Raw genomic sequence first — 19,469 nt, 5'->3', positions numbered from 1 at the left:
GGTTTCTTTATGCCCCTTGCGATTTGAAAATCATAGTGTGTGGGGTCATATTTTCACAAGGGAAGGGGAATTCCCTGCAAGGTGGCCCTTCTTAGCTGTGTCCTCCCTTTCTGAATTGGAAGCTACCTCATGAGGGAACAAAACTTGCTCAGCAGTGGTGCACATGGGGCCAAGAATGTGTGAGAATTTTCTTGAGAGGCTTCACAAAGAATAGATGAGATGGCCTGTGAGTCCCTTTGCACCTAATTCTGTATTTTTTAGGATGGTTGTCTCAGCAATGTGGAGTGTGAAATATAAGGGGATTCAGAGCGTGACTGCACAGCTGTGTAAAGTGTACATCTTCATCAACGTGTGAAAAAAATCGTAAATCCACTCCCCCTCATTTTTGTAGCTTTTCAAGTTTGTTTTTTTTGTTGGTTTTCTTTTTGGTGAGGAAGATCAGCCCTGAGCTAACATCCGTGCCAACCCTCTTTTTGCTGAGGAAGACTGGCTCTGAGCTAACATCCATGCCGATCTTCCTCCACTTTATGTGGGACGCCACCACAGCATGGCCTGACAAGCGATGTGTCGGTGTGCACCCGGGATCCAAACCCGGGCCACCAGCAGTGGAGCGTGCTCACTTAACTGCTATGCCATGGGGCCGGCCCTCAAGTTTTTATTTTTCTAAGGGGTTTTTATTTTATTACCATTTATTTTATTACCACTGTAGTGTTTTCTTTTAAAATCACTTCAAGGGGCCAGCCCCGTGACGTAGTGGTTAAGTTCGCGCACTCTGCTTCGGCGGCCCGGGGTTCATGGTTTCGGATCCCAGATGCAGACCTACGCATTGCTTATCAAGCCATGCTGTGGCGGCATCCCATATAAAGTAGAGGAAGATGGGCACGGATGTTAGCTCAGGGACAGTCTTCCTCAGCAAAAAGAGGAGGATTGGCAACAGATGTTAGCTCAGGGCTAACCTTCCTCACCAAAAAAATAATAATAATAAATAAAATTTTAAAAATAATAATAAAATCACTTCTGAGGTATAACTTACAAAAAAAGCTCCACCATTTGTATGTTTATTGCAGAAAAATGAAATTTAGAAAGTCTCAATTATCCAGATATTTCTTGACCTCAGTAAGGAATCTTCTAAAGTCCCAAGTAGCTTTTTTAAAAATTTCTAATTAATGCAGTAAATATTAAAAAATCAATAAATATAAAGAAGAAAACTTCTTTAAAATCCCATCATGTGTGAGTACTCACTGTTGACCTTGTGCAGCTTTCCCTTCCAGTCTTTTCCCCACATGCTGTGACTAAGGTTTTACCTCTGGGTAGCCTGCCGTGTGACTCCTGTCACACTGGTCATGCCTGAGGCCATCCCTGGGAGAGGGAGGGTGCAGAGGTGTGAGGAGCCCGCCCCGGAATGGTATACAGTGTCGCGCTCCTGCCGTGATTGGAACAGCACTCACAGGGGGCCGTAGCTCTTGGCTGCGTGCTTGCTTAGTTGGTGGTGGAATGTGTCCTGTCTTGATTCTGCGGCGAGACTCTCCTCAGAGCTGGGCAGAAAGGAGAGAGCGGGTCACAGAACGCATTTGTACCGTCTGTCCCCGAGGCTATGCTTGCTGTGCCCTCCAGGGAAAGCAGTGGCAGGCTCCCCGTTTCCATTAGTTTCTCAAGTGTGGATTCCGGCTCAGGGCACAGCTGTGGCACTGAGCGGCCACATGGGAGTGCCCAGAGCCAGATTCCTGCCTCGCCGGGGCCTGGGTGTGGGGGGCAGAGGCTGGATGGGCACCTGCTTTACGCCACAGCCTGTCTTTCAGATTTGGGTCCGCCTCCACGGCTCTTCTTCCCCTTAGGGTTAGCAAAGGATGGAAATATCTGGGCACTTGACAGCAGTTTTCAGAGTGTGGAGGGAGTGCTTGAGATTCCAAGTCCCTGTTTCCCTCATGAAACGCCCACCTCATGGACAGACTAGCTCCCTTCTGGGTTTGGGGAATGTTAATCCTTAAACTAGCAGAGTGCCCTCAAAGAAGAAGGGGGCTTCTGTGTCTCAGCCATCTCCTCCGCAGCCTTTCTGGAGCCCTCTCACCTGTCCTTCTGGACTTTCCAGGACTGCAGACCACGCGATTGGGAAACCACTTAGAAGACCGAGTCAACAAGTATTTGCGGAGACAGAATCATCCTGAAGCTGGTGAGGTGTTTGTCCGAGTGGTGGCCAGCTCAGACAAGACCGTGGAGGTCAAGCCTGGGATGAAGTCACGGTTTGTGTGCAGACGTTGTGCTGTTTTCTAGAACGTTGTCCCAGTGACCACCCCCCAGGTTAACAAAAGCCTGGCTTTCTGGCGAGCCTTGAGAGTTTGCATACTTTAAAGGCTTTTCAGCAGTTAACGTGTAGCCAGCCCTTCTCTCAGTATCCCAGATTCATCAAGGGAGGTAAAATTCCCGACCGAGTGGAACAGTGGCACAAAGAATGGGATTGTAGCTCTGAGCTGCCTGGACTCGTGGGAAGAGCTCTGGGCCAGTAGTCAGAAGAGGTGACCAGGCGTTTAGCTCTTCTGCACAGAGCAAATTTAGACCAGCAGGTCTCGTTTGTAAAGCGCCTTGTGAACAGTGACACGTGCAAACATCAGGCTCTTTTATTTCAGGTTTGTTGATTCTGGGGAAATGTCTGAATCTTTCCCATATCGAACCAAAGCACTCTTTGCTTTTGAGGAAATTGATGGAGTGGACGTGTGCTTCTTTGGGATGCATGTGCAAGAATATGGCTCTGACTGCCCCCCCCCAAACACAAGGTAGGCCTCCACCTTCTTTGAGGGTGTCTCACTTGACGTGCTGTGCTACAACAGACTGAGGCTCTAAGTGTCTTAGAGAACCCGTGTGCTTTAGAGCTGGGTTTAAATAAAATGAGCCACGCTTAACCAACTGAACTAGTTAGTTTAGTTTTCCACTAAGCCAGTGGGAAGTGAAGGGTTTTGATGACTGTCAAGCATGTTTTGTGTTGGGAGTACACGCAGGCCCCCGTCCTGGTCTTGCTGTTGTCCTAGTCTTACCTGGGGCAGGCAAACCTACAGAGGACGGGGTGAGGACCGCCTCATGGGCCCAGGCATTCTTTGATGCACTTGTGAAAATGAAGTACCTCTGTCAAGAGTTATTCCTGTTCAGTTAAGAATCTAGGTAAGAGGGAATTGAAAGTGGCTTTCCTTAGTTTGCCCTGATCTTTCCGTGGTTCTCCATGGTGAGTGGTGCCACTGCTGCCTAGTTCAGCAGTGAAATTGAGTTCCATTCTGTGGGTTGGTGGTGGCGGATGGTGATGGCAGTTTTCGCATGTCCTGTTTGTGGCCAGTGTAAATGCCATCACAACAGAATTTATTTCTGCAGCTTTTTTTGGATGCTAGGGTTTGGTTTCGAGTTTGGGGATAGCCTGAACTTTCAGTAAATTCCTCCTTCCCTCCCCCAGGCGTGTGTACATATCTTACCTGGACAGTATTCATTTCTTCCGGCCCCGATGCCTCCGGACAGCCGTTTACCATGAGATCCTTATTGGATATTTAGAATATGTGAAGAAATTAGGGTGAGTTTCATTCAGATTTTTCAGAACTAATAAAAACTCCATTTTTAATTTTCACTGCATATTTATTTTGTGAAACAACAAGTATTTTTTAAAGTTTTATATGTTTTTATTTTAACATCCTCAGAAGGATTCAGAAGTCTCCAAAGCCCCCCTTTCCAGCTGCTTTCTTAGGCCGTGCTGACTGGGGCATCTCAGCACAGTGCATGCACTTCCCTGCTTTCTACTTTCTCTTCATTCTTTTTCCTTCCTAGTCTTTTTTTTTTTTTTAACTTTATTGAGGCATATTTTATGTATCATAAAATTCAGTTATTTCGTACACTTTGGTGATTTTTAGTAGCTGTACCAAGTGGTGCAGCCATCACCATACATCAGTTCTGGCACATTAGCATCCCCCAGTAAGACCCCCATGCCCATTTGCTGTTAATCCCTGTCCCACCCCTGCCCCCAGCAACCACTAATCTACTTTCTGTCTCCATAAATTTGTCTTTTCTGAACATTTTGTATAAATGGAATCCTATAAGATGTGGTCTCATGCATCTGGCTTCTTTCTCTATCTCTATTTTTATGTTCTAGATCTGTCACATTGCTTTCCCAAATTTGAAAAAGTGAGAGGTATTTGATTGAAGTGTCTTGAACAGAATGAATGAGATTTATTTTGACTTTAACCCCTTAGAGAGAAATACCCAGCTGCCTTTCCAATGCGTGGGGAAAGTAGATGGGAGATTCAGTGCCTCCCTGGGTATAAGCCATTCGATGCACCTAAGGAGTCACTGTCTTCCCAGGCTCCCTCCTGTGCTTACAGGTTCCCTTGCAGCCTCGGCCCCTGCTCGACGTGCACACCCCTGAGAGGGCCGATTTCCAGGCGTGCCTTATCTTAGGGCCGATTTCCAGGCGTGCCTTATCTTAGGGCCGATTTCCAGGCGTGCATTTGCACGCTGTAGAGATTCAGCCTTACTCACGCACCTGCCCCCCAATACCCTGGCCTGGAACCTCTCTAAGCCTCTTACACATTCTGCCGCAAGCATTGTGGTAATTTCTCTATTTTCTTTATAATTATTTCCATCCTTGCTCTGGTCCCTGTTCCTCAGCTGTTACTCCTTGAAGGCAGGGATGATTTCACTCACCACTTTAGTCTCAATTGTGTGTCTGTCCTGCAGGTATGTAACAGGACACATCTGGGCCTGTCCCCCAAGTGAAGGAGATGACTACATTTTCCATTGCCACCCGCCTGATCAAAAAATCCCGAAACCGAAGCGCCTGCAGGAGTGGTACAAAAAGATGCTGGACAAGGCATTTGCAGAGCGGATCATTCATGACTATAAGGTACCCGGTGCTGAAGGAGGGCGTGTGCTAGCTTCATCACCACCGATTCAGCTTCATGTACCTTCCTCTCGCACTCACATCACATATGGTAGAATTATATTCACTCATGAGGATTAGAAAGCAAAAAAAAAATAAAAACATAAAATAAAAATGTAGAAGCATCTTGTCTGTGGTCTATCAAGATTTTTGTTGGCAATCTGAAAGCAGTACTGTCGTGGTGCCTGTTGAAATCGGCTGACCTCAGCCGACCATGCACCGTGGAAACACGCACCATATCCTTCCTCTCCGGCATTGTGGCCCTGGCACCGCCCCCTTATCTCACTGCTCTGTTTTGTTCACTCTCCAGGATATTTTCAAACAAGCAACTGAGGACAGACTCACCAGTGCCAAGGAACTGCCCTATTTCGAGGGTGACTTCTGGCCCAATGTGTTGGAGGAGAGTATTAAGGAGCTGGAACAAGAAGAAGAAGAGAGGAAGAAGGAAGAGAGCACCGCGGCCAGTGAGACCACGGAGGTAAAGCTTACCCCCATCCATCCCGCGACCAGCCCTTGCTGGAGAGCCCAGTGGCCCAGCCGTGTGCGCTGAAGGCCACGTCCTGGCAGGTTGGGGAATGAACCTGTGCTGTTGGGTTCACAGGACGTGGCCTCCTTTGTCTGTGGTGGTATTTTTGTACATAGCCTCACCTCGTTACCGTCCACTGCAGTTCGAGACTGGGGTCTGGGGCTACAGCCCACACTGAGTGCTGGGCGTGCAGAGATGTAGGCTCTGGAGACACGTTACCTAGGAGAAGTGGACGGGAGGTGCTTGCTTTGGCATCTCTGGGCAGAACGGTCAGGGCTGAGAGACAGAAAGCTGAGAGAGGAGGGCATCCTGCCAGGGAGCCCAGAACAGACGGAGATGGGTGCATCAAGGTCACAAACCAATCAGTTGATTTAAAATTATTTGAGGAGGAGACTCTTGGTTGCTAGGCCTTGTTCATTTGTGTTGTTAGTAATGAACCCCACCCCCCGCAGCTCTTCATGTGGCATTTGTGCATTTGGGCACTCACTCTGTTTACTAAGTCCCTGTTGGGCGCAGGCACCATCCTAAGCAGTGCAGTGGAGAACAAAACAAAACCCATCCCTGCCCTCAAGGAGCGTCTATTCTAGTAGGAGAAACAAGAAAAATAAATGCATGCATGGTACACTCTGAGATAGTGCTAGGAGCTGTGAAGAAAAGGAAGCACAGCAAAGAGGATGGATGAAGGGGCGTCCAAGAGGGCCTGCCTGGAGAGGTGGTCTCTGAGCAGACTGACCTGGTGAGAAGGAACCCAGAAGATCCAGGAGAAGGACTTTGCAGCAGTGGGAGGAGAAATGTAAGAGTCTGAGCTGGGAGCAAGTGTCCTGCTTTTGGGATGTCCAAGTAAGAGATGATGGTGGTTTAAATTTGGTTGGTAGCTGTAGAGGCAGTGAAAAGTGTGTAGTATATTTTGAGAGTAGCAACCCCAGAACTTGGGCAGATCTTTGTGGTATGTGAGGGAAATCCTGAATCAAGGCTGCCTGCTCTGTCTGGGGCCTGAGCAGCTGAGTCAGTATTGCTACCCCTACAGGGGAGGCAGAGGGGAGAGTAAGAGAAGAGAGCATATTTGGGGGAAGAGGTCAAGAACTGGCTGTGGACATATTAATATTGAGATGTCTGTATTATCCAAGAGGAGTTGTGTACGACTGGGGCCCTCAGAGGAGTGCTCAAGGGGCTGTGTGTGGTGCTGGCGCTCAGAGCCAGGGGTCTGGAGTGTTGAGTGTCTGCACCATTGCTGCTGCCGCGTACACACCCGCTTGGCACACGTGTGATTTGCTAAGTGGCTGCTGTGTGCTAGGCAGTGCGCTTAGAGTGCATCGTTTTGCAAGACAGCATCCTAGCCCCTGCCAGAACGGAGAAAGCGTAGACGAGGATGTGACAGGTATTCTCGTCACAGGTAAGTTCCAAGAAGAGCTCGAGGGCTGGCATTGTTTTCTGACTTCTGTTTGCTTGGGCCTCTCTGGAGGCAGGATCCAGCGTTGGGTGGTTGACGGCTTGAGAAGGTCCTCCTCAAGAGAATTGAGGAGGACATCTGGAGATCCTGCTTTTGAGCCAACCTTTGAAGGAGAGAGGGACCAGAGCTGTTGTGTGAACCCTGAGGTCCCTCTGTGTGTCTACCACTGCCAAACACCTAGTGATGGGAAGTGGCCTTGGCCTGAGTTGGAACTGCACATCCAGGGCTTGTGGAGGGCGGTGGGAGGATTGTGGCAAAGAGAGGAGACTGGACCCAGGTTGGAGGGTCTGTGCCCTGACCTCGGGGCTCCTGGTAGCGTGGCCCCTACTCCCATAGAGAGGGAGGGGCTCTGAGGGGGGATCGCAGACCCCAGCTGTGTGCCCATCTGAGGAGGAATGCCTGCCTCTGGGGCTTTCTGAAGATAGAGAGAGAGACAGGCTCACGCCTGAGCCAACCTTTGCTGTACCGTGGACTTGCATGTGATGGAAAGAGCAGGATGCTGAGGTGGAGGATAGAGTCTCTGTTCTGTGTATCCAGTTCACAGAGACAGTGGGCGGGTCCTCGCCTTCCCCAGGGACACCTCAGTACCTCACGGCTCAATTACGGACAGCACTTGGGATGGAATACTACTTTGCCATTAAAAATATTCTTCATTGGGGGGGAAATGGGGAAATACTTGGCAATAGTGTTCATTGGGGAAGAAACAGGATGCACCATTACGTGAGTAATCTCAGCTTTGTGAAGAAAAATCACATACACAAAGCAAATGTGCATAGGTGCAATTCCAAGAAGAAAAAACCAAAATGCTGTTGCTCTGGGTGGCAGAAAGTTTATTTTTCTCATTTAGATATATTTTCTAAATTTCGTGCAGTGAATTTATTTCTTTTATAACTTTCAAAATGTAGACTGTTTTTTAGAACAGTTTAAAGGCTTACACCCTTGAGCAGATGGTATAGATTTTCTCTACTCCAGCACCATTCTCTCCTGCTCACATCTTACTTAGTGGGCTACATTCATTACAGTCGATGAACCAGCGCTGATAACATCTTTATTAACCAGAGTCCAAAGTTCAGAGTCCTTAGTCTTTACCAGTGTCCTTTTCTGATCTGGGCCCGTGCTGCATCACTTGTCAGGGCTTCTCGGGCTCTTCCTGGCTATTTCTCAGACTTTCCATGTTGGAGGGGGTGCTGCCCATCTTCCCCTAGAGTGAGCTCCTCTCAGCACACAGAGTCTCTTGGTAAAAACGAAGTTGTTTGGACCAGACCTGGTGAACGTTTCCACCTTGAAGCCTGAATGACTAAGAGCCTGAGTTCTTCCCAGAGTAGGAGCATTTTAACTGAAGAGTGGCACCCCCTTAGACTTAAGCCAATTGAAGTGATAATGATGGGTTTCAGGCCTGCAAGGGCCTGGCGAATGGGAACAGGGGTGGGGAGACGTCCTACCCAGGCAGTGCCTTCTTCATTGACACCTTTCCTTTGTCGCCTCTGAGCACTCATGCACTGTGGATGTTTGGAGCCTTTCGCAAGGCAAAGCAGCAGCTGCTGAGCATGTAGGACGTGGCACGGCGTTGCAGGTGTCCAGTAGAATAAAGGGGAACAATGAAAAATGGCTGCCACTTCCTTATTTGTTAGATTCCAAACTAGCATCCTGGGTATGTTCTTGCTCGAGAGGTGACATGATATATGGCTGGCTTGGCACCAGCAGCACTTGCTTTAGGTTTCTGTGTTGCTTCGGTTCCCATTTGGTCCTGGCTGGTACAGGCCCTGCTTCTGTTCTCCTTACTTTTTCCTCAGTGGTCCCCTCCGTTTACAGCCCATGTGCAGGCGGGGCTCTGCCTGGTGGGCTCCTGCCTTAGGCTGGGCTTCCTTGAGCCCCCATGCCTGGGAGCAGGGCATCACAACTCGATGCCGGGCGTGGGAGAGGAGGCTGGGCTTGTCTGACCGCTTCACTTGTTGTTGCAGGGCAGCCAGGGCGACAGCAAGAATGCCAAGAAAAAGAACAACAAGAAAACAAACAAGAATAAAAGCAGCATCAGCCGAGCCAACAAGAAGAAGCCCAGCATGCCCAACGTGTCCAACGACTTGTCCCAGAAGCTCTACGCCACCATGGAGAAGCACAAAGAGGTAGAGACGCAGGGCGGACGGGGGATCTGGTCCTCAGGGCCCCAGTGTTTATGCCCCTCCGGGGCTTCGAGATAAAGGGGGAGGAATTGCTGAGAAGCTGCAACTCTGCCCCTGGCCAAGAGGTGGGAGAAGGCGTGGTGGTGCTCCATTGGGTGCTCCTCGTGGGTTTTGTGAGAGGACCAGCCCCAAGAAGGCAGAGCTAGCCAGTTGAGTAGCACCACACAGCATGTCACCAACTGAGTTCAACCCCCAGCGAGCCGGGAGCTCGACACACACCTGGGCCAACAGGTGTCGGGCTCAGCTGCAGTCTCAATACTGCGGGCTAGGGTAGCCCTGGGCCTGCCAGGAGCGGCCCCTCCTCAGTGCCACGCCTTCTCTCGTGGGGCTGATGCCACCGATCTTCCCCTGCAGGTCTTCTTTGTGATCCATCTCCACGCCGGGCCAGTCATCAACACGCTTCCCCCCATCGTAGACCCCGACCCCTTGCTCAGCTGCGACCTCATGGACGGGCGCGACGCCTTCCTCACCCTCGCCAGAGACAAGCACTGGGAGTTCTCCTCCTTGCGCCGGTCCAAGTGGTCCACACTGTGCATGCTGGTGGAGCTGCACACCCAGGGCCAGGACCGCTTTGTCTATACCTGCAATGAGTGCAAGCACCACGTGGAGACCCGCTGGCACTGCACCGTGTGTGAGGTAGGCCTGCACCTCCCGCCCTGCTTGCCTGCAGGAGTGTGTGCATGCTGACCCCCCAGGCCGGGGGTTCCCTTGGCCACTCCCCAGACCTCTCCAGTCTGTGTATTTGCATCTCAGGTTGAACTATTAGATGGTTGGTGTTTTTTCAGGGCGAGGGGGGCATGATCAAATGAGAAAAGTTTATCTATCCACTGGTCCTCTTGGGGTGCTGGTTATGAGATTGGTGTTTCTGAGTTCACTCATGAGACAATCCAACTCAACGTTGGCTGGGTTTCTGCTGTGTGTCCACCCCACGCTCAGCACTGGACATCCAGGTGGAAAGTCAGTCTCCCTTCCCAGAGCCTGGTCTAATCCTGTCCAAACTGAGCATTCCAGTGTAGCCATCGATGTGTGTCCAGGGTGCGCTCGGCCCCTTGGCAGTAGGGGCTGGTGCTGCGGGGAGGTAGGGAGCATCAACAAGCTTCCTGGGGGAAATAGTGTTTGCGCTGACTTTTCCAGGACGAGTAGGTGATCATGAGGCACTTTATTTTATTCCCTGTGTTTCGTCAACACTGGCTCTGTGCCAGGCATATCCACAGGCCTCAAGGTGCCAGGGTAAGAGCGCAGAGAGTGTGAGGTGGGTGCCAGGATTCTGGCTGGTTTCCTCTTCTCAGGCCCCCAGTTCTAGCCTTGCTGACAGGTTGGGAAAGCTCTGCCCTGCTGTCAGGCTGTGTCCATTTGGTCCTGGTGGACCCCATGTTCATGCTACACTGGCTTTCTGCGGGGCCTTGGTCCCTGTGTGAAGGCATGTGGGCTGTCTTGCACAGACAGGTCCCTCACGTCGGGTGAGTCAGGTTGTTGTGGGCCCTCCGCCTCCCTCCCGCAGATGGTCACAGACTCAATCTTCCCACCCAGTCCTCGCCCTGCCTCTGTCAGCGTCTGGGATGGGCCCCATAGTCATGGGCCCACAGGAGCAGCTCTGTGATCTCTGGGGGACAGGGAAGGGCCTCCATGACACCCTCTTCTCTGTTCCCCACTTTCTTCAACCTCCTTTTTTCCTCTCTCTCGTTTCCTACTGCTGGGATTTTCCTGTCTTTTCTGTAGAAAGGCTCATCAGTCCTGGTCATAGGGCTCCATTCTCCAGATCTAGCGGTTCAGTGTCTCAGTTTCCAGGTGTAAGCAGCTTTTAGAAACCTGGGGAGGGGGTATTTGGTCTCTGTGATTTCAGCCCAAGGCCTTCTTCCTGGTGAAGGCCTCAGCCCGGTGCCCCGCTGGGCTGCCCTGTAGAGCTCTGAGGACGCACTGAGGGCACCCAGTAGTGGTGGGGTGGGAGAGTGGGGGCCCCATCTCTAGACGCTCAGATCTGTGTGTGGGACTCCAGCACCCTCAGGTGGTGCTTGGGAAGAAATGGACCTGGCCTCCGCCATTCCTTCACTGTCAGGCTTCCCAGGCCAGGCGAGCGAGCAGGATGCAGCAGGTCTGAGTGCCATACCCAGAGGGCAGAGGATAGAAGAGAAGGGGGAGCAGTGTCCACCAATGCACTCGAGAGCCTTGGGTGGACGCGGAGCCCTGCCGTGTGCATGTGTGAGCCTGTGCGGCTGCACACAGTGTGAGACGGCAGGTCGGGAAAGGGCAGATGGGCCCCTGGAAGATAGTGAGTGAGGGTGAGCAGATGGATCTGGTGGTCTTTGGAGCCTTCTGAGCTGCAGAGTGTTCCCAAGAGTGAAGGTTCCACGGGGCAGATACGTTTGGCGTTTGTTAGCCTCTCCCAGGACGCAGATCCAGCCCCGGGGATGGCCAGGGTATCTGGTCATGCTGGGCCACATGCTCACGCTGGCTTGTCCCCTCTCCTTGTGTGCAGGACTACGACCTTTGCATCAACTGCTACAACACGAAGAGCCACACCCACAAGATGGTGAAGTGGGGGCTGGGCTTGGACGACGAGGGCAGCAGCCAGGGCGAGCCGCAGTCCAAGAGCCCCCAGGAGTCGCGGCGCCTGAGCATCCAGCGCTGCATCCAGTCCCTGGTGCACGCCTGCCAGTGCCGCAATGCCAACTGCTCGCTGCCGTCCTGCCAGAAGATGAAGCGGGTCGTGCAGCACACCAAAGGCTGCAAGCGCAAGACCAACGGGGGCTGCCCGGTGTGCAAGCAGCTCATCGCCCTCTGCTGCTACCATGCCAAACACTGCCAAGAAAACAAATGCCCCGTGCCCTTCTGCCTCAACATCAAACACAAGCTCCGCCAGCAGCAGATCCAGCACCGCCTGCAGCAAGCCCAGCTCATGCGCCGGCGGATGGCCACCATGAACACCCGCAATGTGCCTCAGCAGAGTCTGCCTTCCCCTACCTCAGCACCGCCTGGGACCCCCACGCAACAGCCCAGCACGCCCCAGACGCCGCAGCCCCCAGCCCAGCCCCAGCCCTCGCCTGTGAGCATGTCACCAGCCGCCTTCCCCAACGTGGCCCGGACTCAGCCCCCCACCACAGTGTCCACTGGGAAGCCCACCAACCAGGTGCCGGCGCCACCACCTCCTGCCCAGCCCCCACCCGCGGCGGTAGAAGCAGCCCGGCAGATTGAGCGCGAGGCCCAGCAGCAGCAACACCTGTACCGGGTGAACATCAACAACGGCATGCCCCCAGGGCGCACGGGCATGGTGACCCCGGTGAGCCAGATGGCCCCCGTGGGCCTGAATGTGCCCCGACCCAACCAGGTTAGTGGGCCCGTCATGCCCAACCTGCCCCCAGGGCAGTGGCAGCAGGCGGCCATCCCCCAGCAGCAGCCAATGCCAGGCATGCCCAGGCCCGTGATGTCCATGCAGGCCCAGCCAGCTGTGGCCGGGCCACGGATGCCCAGTGTGCAGCCACCTCGGAGCATCTCACCCGGCGCCCTGCAGGACCTGCTGCGGACCCTGAAGTCACCCAGCTCCCCACAGCAGCAGCAGCAGGTGCTTAACATCCTCAAATCAAACCCTCAGCTGATGGCAGCTTTCATCAAGCAGCGCACAGCCAAGTACGTGGCCAGTCAGCCTGGCCTCCAGCCCCAGCCTGGCCTCCAGGCCCAGCCTGGCCTGCAGCCCCAGCCTGGCCTACATCAGCAGCCCGGCCTGCAGAACCTGAACGCCATGCAAGCCAGTGGGCCGCGGCCTGGCGTGCCTCCACAGCAGCAGGCACTGGGAGGCCTGAACCCCCAGGGCCAGGCCCTGAACATCATGAACCCGGGGCACAACCCCAGCATGGCGAGTATGAACCCACAGTACAGAGAGATGCTGCGGAGGCAGCTGCTGCAGCAGCAGCAGCAGCAGCAGCAGCAACAACAACAGCAGCAGCAGCAGCAGGGCAGCACTGGCATGGCCGGGGGCATGGCAGGGCACAGCCAGTTCCAGCAGCCTCAAGGACCCGGAGGCTACCCTCCTGCCATGCAGCAGCAGCGGATGCAGCAGCACCTCCCCATCCAGGGCAGCTCCATGGGCCAGATGGCGGCTCAGATGGGACAGCTTGGCCAGATAGGGCAGCCTGGGCTGGGCGCAGACAGCACCCCCAACATCCAGCAGGCCCTGCAGCAGCGGATTCTGCAGCAGCAGCAGATGAAGCAGCAGATTGGGTCCCCAGGCCAGCCGAACCCCATGAGCCCCCAGCAACACATGCTCTCAGGACAGCCACAGGCCTCGCACCTCCCTGGCCAGCAGATGGCCACGTCCCTTAGTAGCCAGGTGCGGTCTCCGGCCCCTGTTCAGTCTCCGCGGCCCCAGTCCCAGCCTCCACATTCCAGCCCATCGCCACGGATACAGCCCCAGCCTTCGCCACACCACGTCTCGCCCCAGACTGGTTCCCCCCACCCAGGACTCGCAGTCACCATGGCCAGCTCCATAGATCAGGGACACTTGGGGAACCCCGAACAGAGTGCAATGCTCCCACAGCTGAACACCCCCAACAGGAGTGCGTTGTCCAGTGAGCTGTCCCTGGTCGGCGACGCCACAGGAGACACCCTAGAAAAGTTTGTGGAGGGTTTGTAGCATTGTGAGAGCATCACTTTTTTTTCCCTTTCATGTTCTTGGACCTTTTGTACTGAAATCCAGACGTCTAGGCTCTTTTTATTCCTAGATGGAACTGCTACTTCCAAGCCATGGAAGGGTAGATTGCTGTTTAAAAGAAACAATACAAAGAATATATTTTTTTGTTAAAAACCAGTTGATTTAAATATCTGGTCTCTCTCTCTCTTTTTGTTTTTTTGTTTTTGTTTTTGTTTTTTTGTTTTGGGGGGAGGGGGGTTTTGTTTGGGTTCTTTTTGTCGTCATTGCTGGTGACTCATGCCTTTTTTTAATGAGAAAAACAAGTTCATTATATTCATATTTTTTATTTGTATTTTCAAGACTTTAAACATTTATGTTTAAAAGTGAGAAGAAAAATAATATTCAGAAACTGATTCCTGAAATAATGCAAGCTTATAATGTATCCCGATAACTCTGACGTTGCGGGAAGATTTTTTCTATAGTGAACTCTGTGGGCGTTCTCCAAGTATTACCCCTGGACGATAGGAATTGGCTCCTGCGTGCACACACGTACACACCCACACACATCTATCTATACATACTGGCTTAAGCCAAACTCTTGTCTTGCAGATGTAGAAATTGTTGCTTTGTTTCTCTGATAAAACTGGTTTTAGACAAAAAATAGGGATGATCACTCTCTTAGACCATGCTAATGTTAATAGAGAAGAAGCATTCTTTTCTTTCTTCTATGTGAAACTTGAAATGAGGAAAAGCAATTCTAGTGTAAATCATGCAAGCGCTATAATTACTATAAATAAGAAAATTCAAGAAGATTCAATCACTGTATAGAATGGTAAAGTACCAACTCATTTCTTATATCATATTGTTAAATAAACTGTGTGCAACAGACAAAAGGGTGGTCCTTCTTGAATTCATGTACACGGTGTTAACACTTAGTGTTCGGGGTTTTTTTGTTATGAAAATGCTGTTTTCAACATTGTATTTGGACTATGCATGTGTTTTTTCCCCATTGTATATAAAGTACCGCTTAAAATTGATATAAATTACTGAAGTTTTTAACATGTATTCTGTTCTTTAAGATCCCTGTAAGAATGTTGAAGGTTTTTATTTATTTATATATATTTTTGGAGTCTGTTCTTTGTAAGACATGATTCTGGTTGTTTGCTCTTAGAGGAGAGGCGGGGGCAGTGGTCCTGGTGGCCATGCGGGGGGCAGGTGGGCTCAGCTGAGGCGTGGAAAGTTCTCTTGCCAGCGACCGAGGCAATCAGCTCAGTGATGGCTCCACACATTTGATTCTCACAAGGGAACTTCACCCACAGAGTTAGGGACACAAATGGGTCTGAAACAGCACTTTGCCTCCTGTCTGCCTCCCCATCTTAGCCAACACCCCATCCTGTTCCTATATACAAATCCCAGAATTAATGCAAAGGGTGCTCCAGGGACGGGAGTTGGATCCTGGCCTCCCCCGAAATCCTGGGTTCAGTAGGGGAGGATGCCGCCACGCAGTATGTCCTGCCACGGCCTCTAACACTGGCCTGGGCAGATGGAGCTCTGGCCCTTCGTCTCCACGCTCCAGAAAACACAGAGAAGTGCTGCCCTGGAGGCTGCTGAGCGGAGACAACTGGAGCTCTGGGCTCCAGCCCTACTGCGTGGGAAGAGGCCTCCAGCTTCAAGGGACACTTGCACTCAGCCACGTGGTCCCACCCCTCCTTCTGGGTCCAGTGTCAGGGGCCCTTACTGAGGGGGTGGCACTTGAGTTCCTGAATGCTGTATGCATCCCGTCTGAGGGGAGGACCACCACCGGGAGAGCCAGAGTTAGTCCTCTCGACTGCATGCCTCCCAACCAGAGGGTGGTCGAGATCAGAGGGTGTGGTGTTCAATTTAGAAATCATGGCCCAAATAGCTTCCGTTTTGACCTGTGTTCACAGAGATACTTTCAAAATACTTGATTTGGGAATCTAAATTTGAGGAAACTTTCTAAGATATTAGTTTTAGCACAGAGCTTGGAATCTTGAGTTTTAATGTAGATTAAACCAGGTAAGAATGAGACCACCATCTTGCACCACCAACCCCCTTCTCCACCCAATCCAACAAGGGGAAGCAAGGCTACCGCCCTCTAGTGTCCGTCCGGCCGTCCTTGCTCAGCCTGCTCACTTCTCGCATCCTTGACACTCTTCCGAAACACCACCACTAGGGCTCTTGTCTGAGCCCGTGTTCAGACAAGAAGGTTTGAGCCATCTGGGGCCCTGGAGGAGCAGCTCCCAGCCGACACATGGGATGTGCAGCCCTTTAACGCAGTCGGTGGGGGCATCCTTTTCAGGTCATCCTGGAATCCAAAACTTTGTGTGCCTACTCATCCTCCTGGAGTCTGCGTCCCGTGCAATCCTGATGCCAAAGGATGCGGCCGAGGGTGTGGTCTGTGGATGCTAACCCTGCACTTGGCATAAGGAAATATCTGCAAGAGAGCTGGAAAGCCCCGACGCTGTCTCATGCTGTAAACTTAAGAGTAGAAGAAAAAAGTCCTATATTTGTGATCAAAAAGAGGAAACTTGAAATGTGCTGGTGTTTATAATAAAAGCTGGTAAAACTGCCTGGTTCAAAGATGGTTCCAGTTGGCTCATGACCCTCAGAATTAGCTTAGCAGCCAATCATAAGATCGAAGGGGCTCAGTTGAGTTTGTCTAGTGCATGTGTTTATGTTTTGGGGAATTTAGCATGTTAAAAACGAATGGAATGCTACTTATGGATAACACGAGGTGGAGAGGCTTCTGCTACTAAGATCTCAGGCTGAAGACAGGTAACTTTGTTCTTTTGATTGCTGTAAGATGTAACCGAGGGTTTCATTTGAGCCAAAATGCGGTTTTAGCACTGCATGGGAAAATAAGCTACTCGAAAAAGGAAAGTGACCTTTCCTGAGAGGCTGATTGTAGGTGGGTAGCCAGTGTGCTACCAGGAAGTACTTCACCCAAGAGCAGTGCTGGGAAGTAGACGCTACAGCTGTGCTACCTTGGCAAGTAGATGCACAGGAGCACGTAAGAATGGGGACAAAGTCCACCTGGGACCATAAAGCCATATTGCCCCTTCCCAGGATGTCCCGTGTTCATTCCACTGCATTACTTGGGTATGATTTCATGGTGCAAAGTCAAGAGTAAGGAAACAGGTCACTTAGGAGAGATTAAGTGACTGTGGCAGCCACGGTCACAAAGACAAGACTGGGGAGCTTTGATGAGTAGATGAGAAGGCAAACGGTGCTTCCCACATGCTCGCACCTTTCTATAGAGGATTTCCTAGGACCTATGGACTATGATATCACTGTGAAATTACTTCAGTAAACTGAAAAATTGCAAGGGCGCTGACGGCTTAGAACGCCTTGATTAAGGAAGTGGTGCTGGGGGCCAGCCTGGTGGTGTAGTCGTTAAGTTCTCGCGCTCCGCTTTGGTGGCCCGGGGTTCACAGGTTCGGATCCCGCGTGCGGACCGACGCACCGCTTGTCAAGCCACGCTGTGGCAGCGTCCCATATAAAGTAGAGGAAGATGGGCACGAATGTTAGCCCAGGGCCAGTCTTCTGTGACAAAAATGGAGGATTAGCATCAGAGGTTAGCTCAGGGGTGATCTTCCTCACCGAAAAAAGAAAAAAAAAGGAAGTGGTGCAGATGCTGAAGGGGATTAGGAAGAGACGGCGGAGTGAGAGACCAGGTCATAGAAAGCGAGGGCCTGAGGCATCCGTGAGGCCGAGGGATCAAGAATCGGTACCGACGTGCAGCAGCAACTGGGCATCAGGGCCTCGGGCTCAGCCTTGAGCGAGCTCCCTAGACTCTGCTTTCCTGTCTGAGTAGAAAATAACAGCACTTTGTACCAAGTGCTGTTTATTTTTTTTATTATTATTTTTTTGTGAGGACGATCAGCCCTGAGCTAACATCCATGCTAATCCTCCTCTTTTTGCTGAGGAAGACTGGCTCTGAGGTAACATCTATTGCCAACCCTCCTCCTTTTTTTTCCCCCAAAGCCCCAGTAGATAGTTGTATGTCATAGTTGCACATCTTTCTAGCTGCTGTATGTGGGACGCGGCCTCAGCATGGCCGGAGAAGCGCTGCCTCGGTGCACGCCCGGGATGCGAACCTGGGCCGCCAGTAGCGGAGCAAGCGCAACAAGTGCTGTTTAAATGAAGTATTAACTCCTTTGCTCTGGCCATAAGGTAGGAGGCAATGACTTGCCTGAGTTCATGAGCAGGGGGGGCAGATGTGGGCCACCCGGCCCTGAGCCACATTCTACCCCCGTGCTTGAAAGGAGCTTTTCCTCACAGCCTTGAAAACTGTTGTACAAGCCCGCCTCACCTCTTTACTGCACCTTGAACCCACTTTGGGGGTACTTTGGGGGAAGTGGGGGCATTACAGTACATCGTAATGCCTCAGACATCGCAGACAGTAAGTAATAACTAGCTCCTTACAAAGGACTGTGTGGGACTCAGTCTGCTTGTGCCTGGTGCCCACTAGTTCCCTTTGGCATCAGAGAAAAAGAAATGTTGACAGCATCGGTCAGCCCAAGTGTCCACAGCTTTAAACTCCCAGTGTAGATAACTGTAACCCACTTCCCTCCCAGCGCCTGGAGAGGGCTCAGTGACAAGCTTTATTGCCTGATCGTGGGTCCCCAGGGCTCCAGGCCAGCAAGAAGGAAACCTTTTATAAACTGAATTTTTAAATAATTATATAGACATATCAATGAAGTTCAGACTAAAAGATCCTCAAGGGAGGTGGTGATGTTTAGGGAATGTTCCAAGTGAGAGTGAGGACCACAAGTCTTTCAGGAAAATGTCCGGAGAGGACGTCCTTGGAAAGGACCCAAGGGGTGTGTGCCCGGGCTCCATGCAGCTGAGACCCTTCCTTGTCTTCTCTGACTCCACCTAGGACCCCTCACGTCTGGACGCAGGTTTGGGGCCCGGAGAAGAGGAAGGGTTATTTCATGTGGTGCTGCACAGAGAGTGGCATGGGTCTACTGATGGAGGGGAGAGACTTGGGAGAAGCTTATATCATGGCCGTGCACCCAAAGCTGGGAGATGTAGAGAAAGGGGTGGGAAGCAGGAGAGGCCAGGGGTCCATGCAGGAGGCATTCAGAGTAGACAGGTGTTCAGCAGCCAGAACTGGTGTCACCAGTGAAAGCTAGACCACCACAGGCAGGAGCACAGAGGACTCTCCGACCTTCACAGGAGGCCAATTCTCATTGTTCCCAACCCTCTAGAGACCCTCGAGTTTCCTGGGCAGGGGGAAGGGGTCCTCCTGTGGGGAAAGGGCAACAAGTGTCAGAAATAGCAGGAAAGATGTGAGTGGGCACTGAGCCAAGGCCCCTTTCCCTCCAGAACAGGCAACTCCAGGAATCCCCTCCTGACACACGCCTGCTGCTTCTAATTGACGTTAAAATAAGTAGATTTTCTCGAAGCACAGAGTTTGTTCATTTGGCAAGTATTTATTCAGCGGCTCCTAGGCACTGAGATACAGCCCCTGGAGAACTCAATTGAAAGAGACAAACCACTCTTGGAGGAAGGTGCTAGATGGTGCTAGGGCTCCAAGTCAGGGCACCGAACCCAGTTTGTTCTGGAAACAAGGAAGATGTCTCTTCTTCAGGGCCAGTCATTGCACAGTGCTCCATAGTTTAGGAAGCGTGCATTCTTCTTGACGCTGCCACGTGTTCCTTAGGACAGCGCTTCTCCAGCTCTAATGTGCATGTGGAGTATCTGGGATCTTGCTAAAATCCAGGTTCAGTAGGTCTGGGGGCCAGGGGCAGGGG

At 51.7% G+C, this 19,469-nt stretch overlaps 1 protein-coding gene across 5 annotated transcripts in view; it reads left to right on the top strand.

The window, feature by feature from the left end:
* Window positions 1-14,754, top strand: part of CREBBP (CREB binding lysine acetyltransferase) — a 133,152-nt gene extending 118,398 nt beyond the window's left edge. For all 5 annotated transcript variants that reach the window (XM_087449548.1, XM_087449547.1, XM_087449549.1 and 2 more), the window contains 8 exons: window positions 2,090-2,240; window positions 2,625-2,771; window positions 3,437-3,550; window positions 4,708-4,873; window positions 5,220-5,387; window positions 8,847-9,008; window positions 9,420-9,701; window positions 11,542-14,754. In XM_087449548.1, coding sequence (XP_087305674.1) covers window positions 2,090-2,240; window positions 2,625-2,771; window positions 3,437-3,550; window positions 4,708-4,873; window positions 5,220-5,387; window positions 8,847-9,008; window positions 9,420-9,701; window positions 11,542-13,692 — 3,341 coding nt within the window. In that variant the 3' untranslated portion in view covers window positions 13,693-14,754. The remainder of the gene's footprint in view (window positions 1-2,089; window positions 2,241-2,624; window positions 2,772-3,436; window positions 3,551-4,707; window positions 4,874-5,219; window positions 5,388-8,846; window positions 9,009-9,419; window positions 9,702-11,541) is intronic.
* Window positions 14,755-19,469: the final 4,715 nt, after the last annotated feature.

Source organism: Ceratotherium simum, chromosome 26 (assembly GCF_057802395.1).
Source record: "Ceratotherium simum simum isolate JZ-2026a chromosome 26, ASM5780239v1, whole genome shotgun sequence".
NCBI lineage: Eukaryota > Metazoa > Chordata > Mammalia > Perissodactyla > Rhinocerotidae > Ceratotherium > Ceratotherium simum.
Note: the sequence above shows the minus strand (reverse complement) of the source record. Positions and strands in the feature narration are given on the sequence as shown.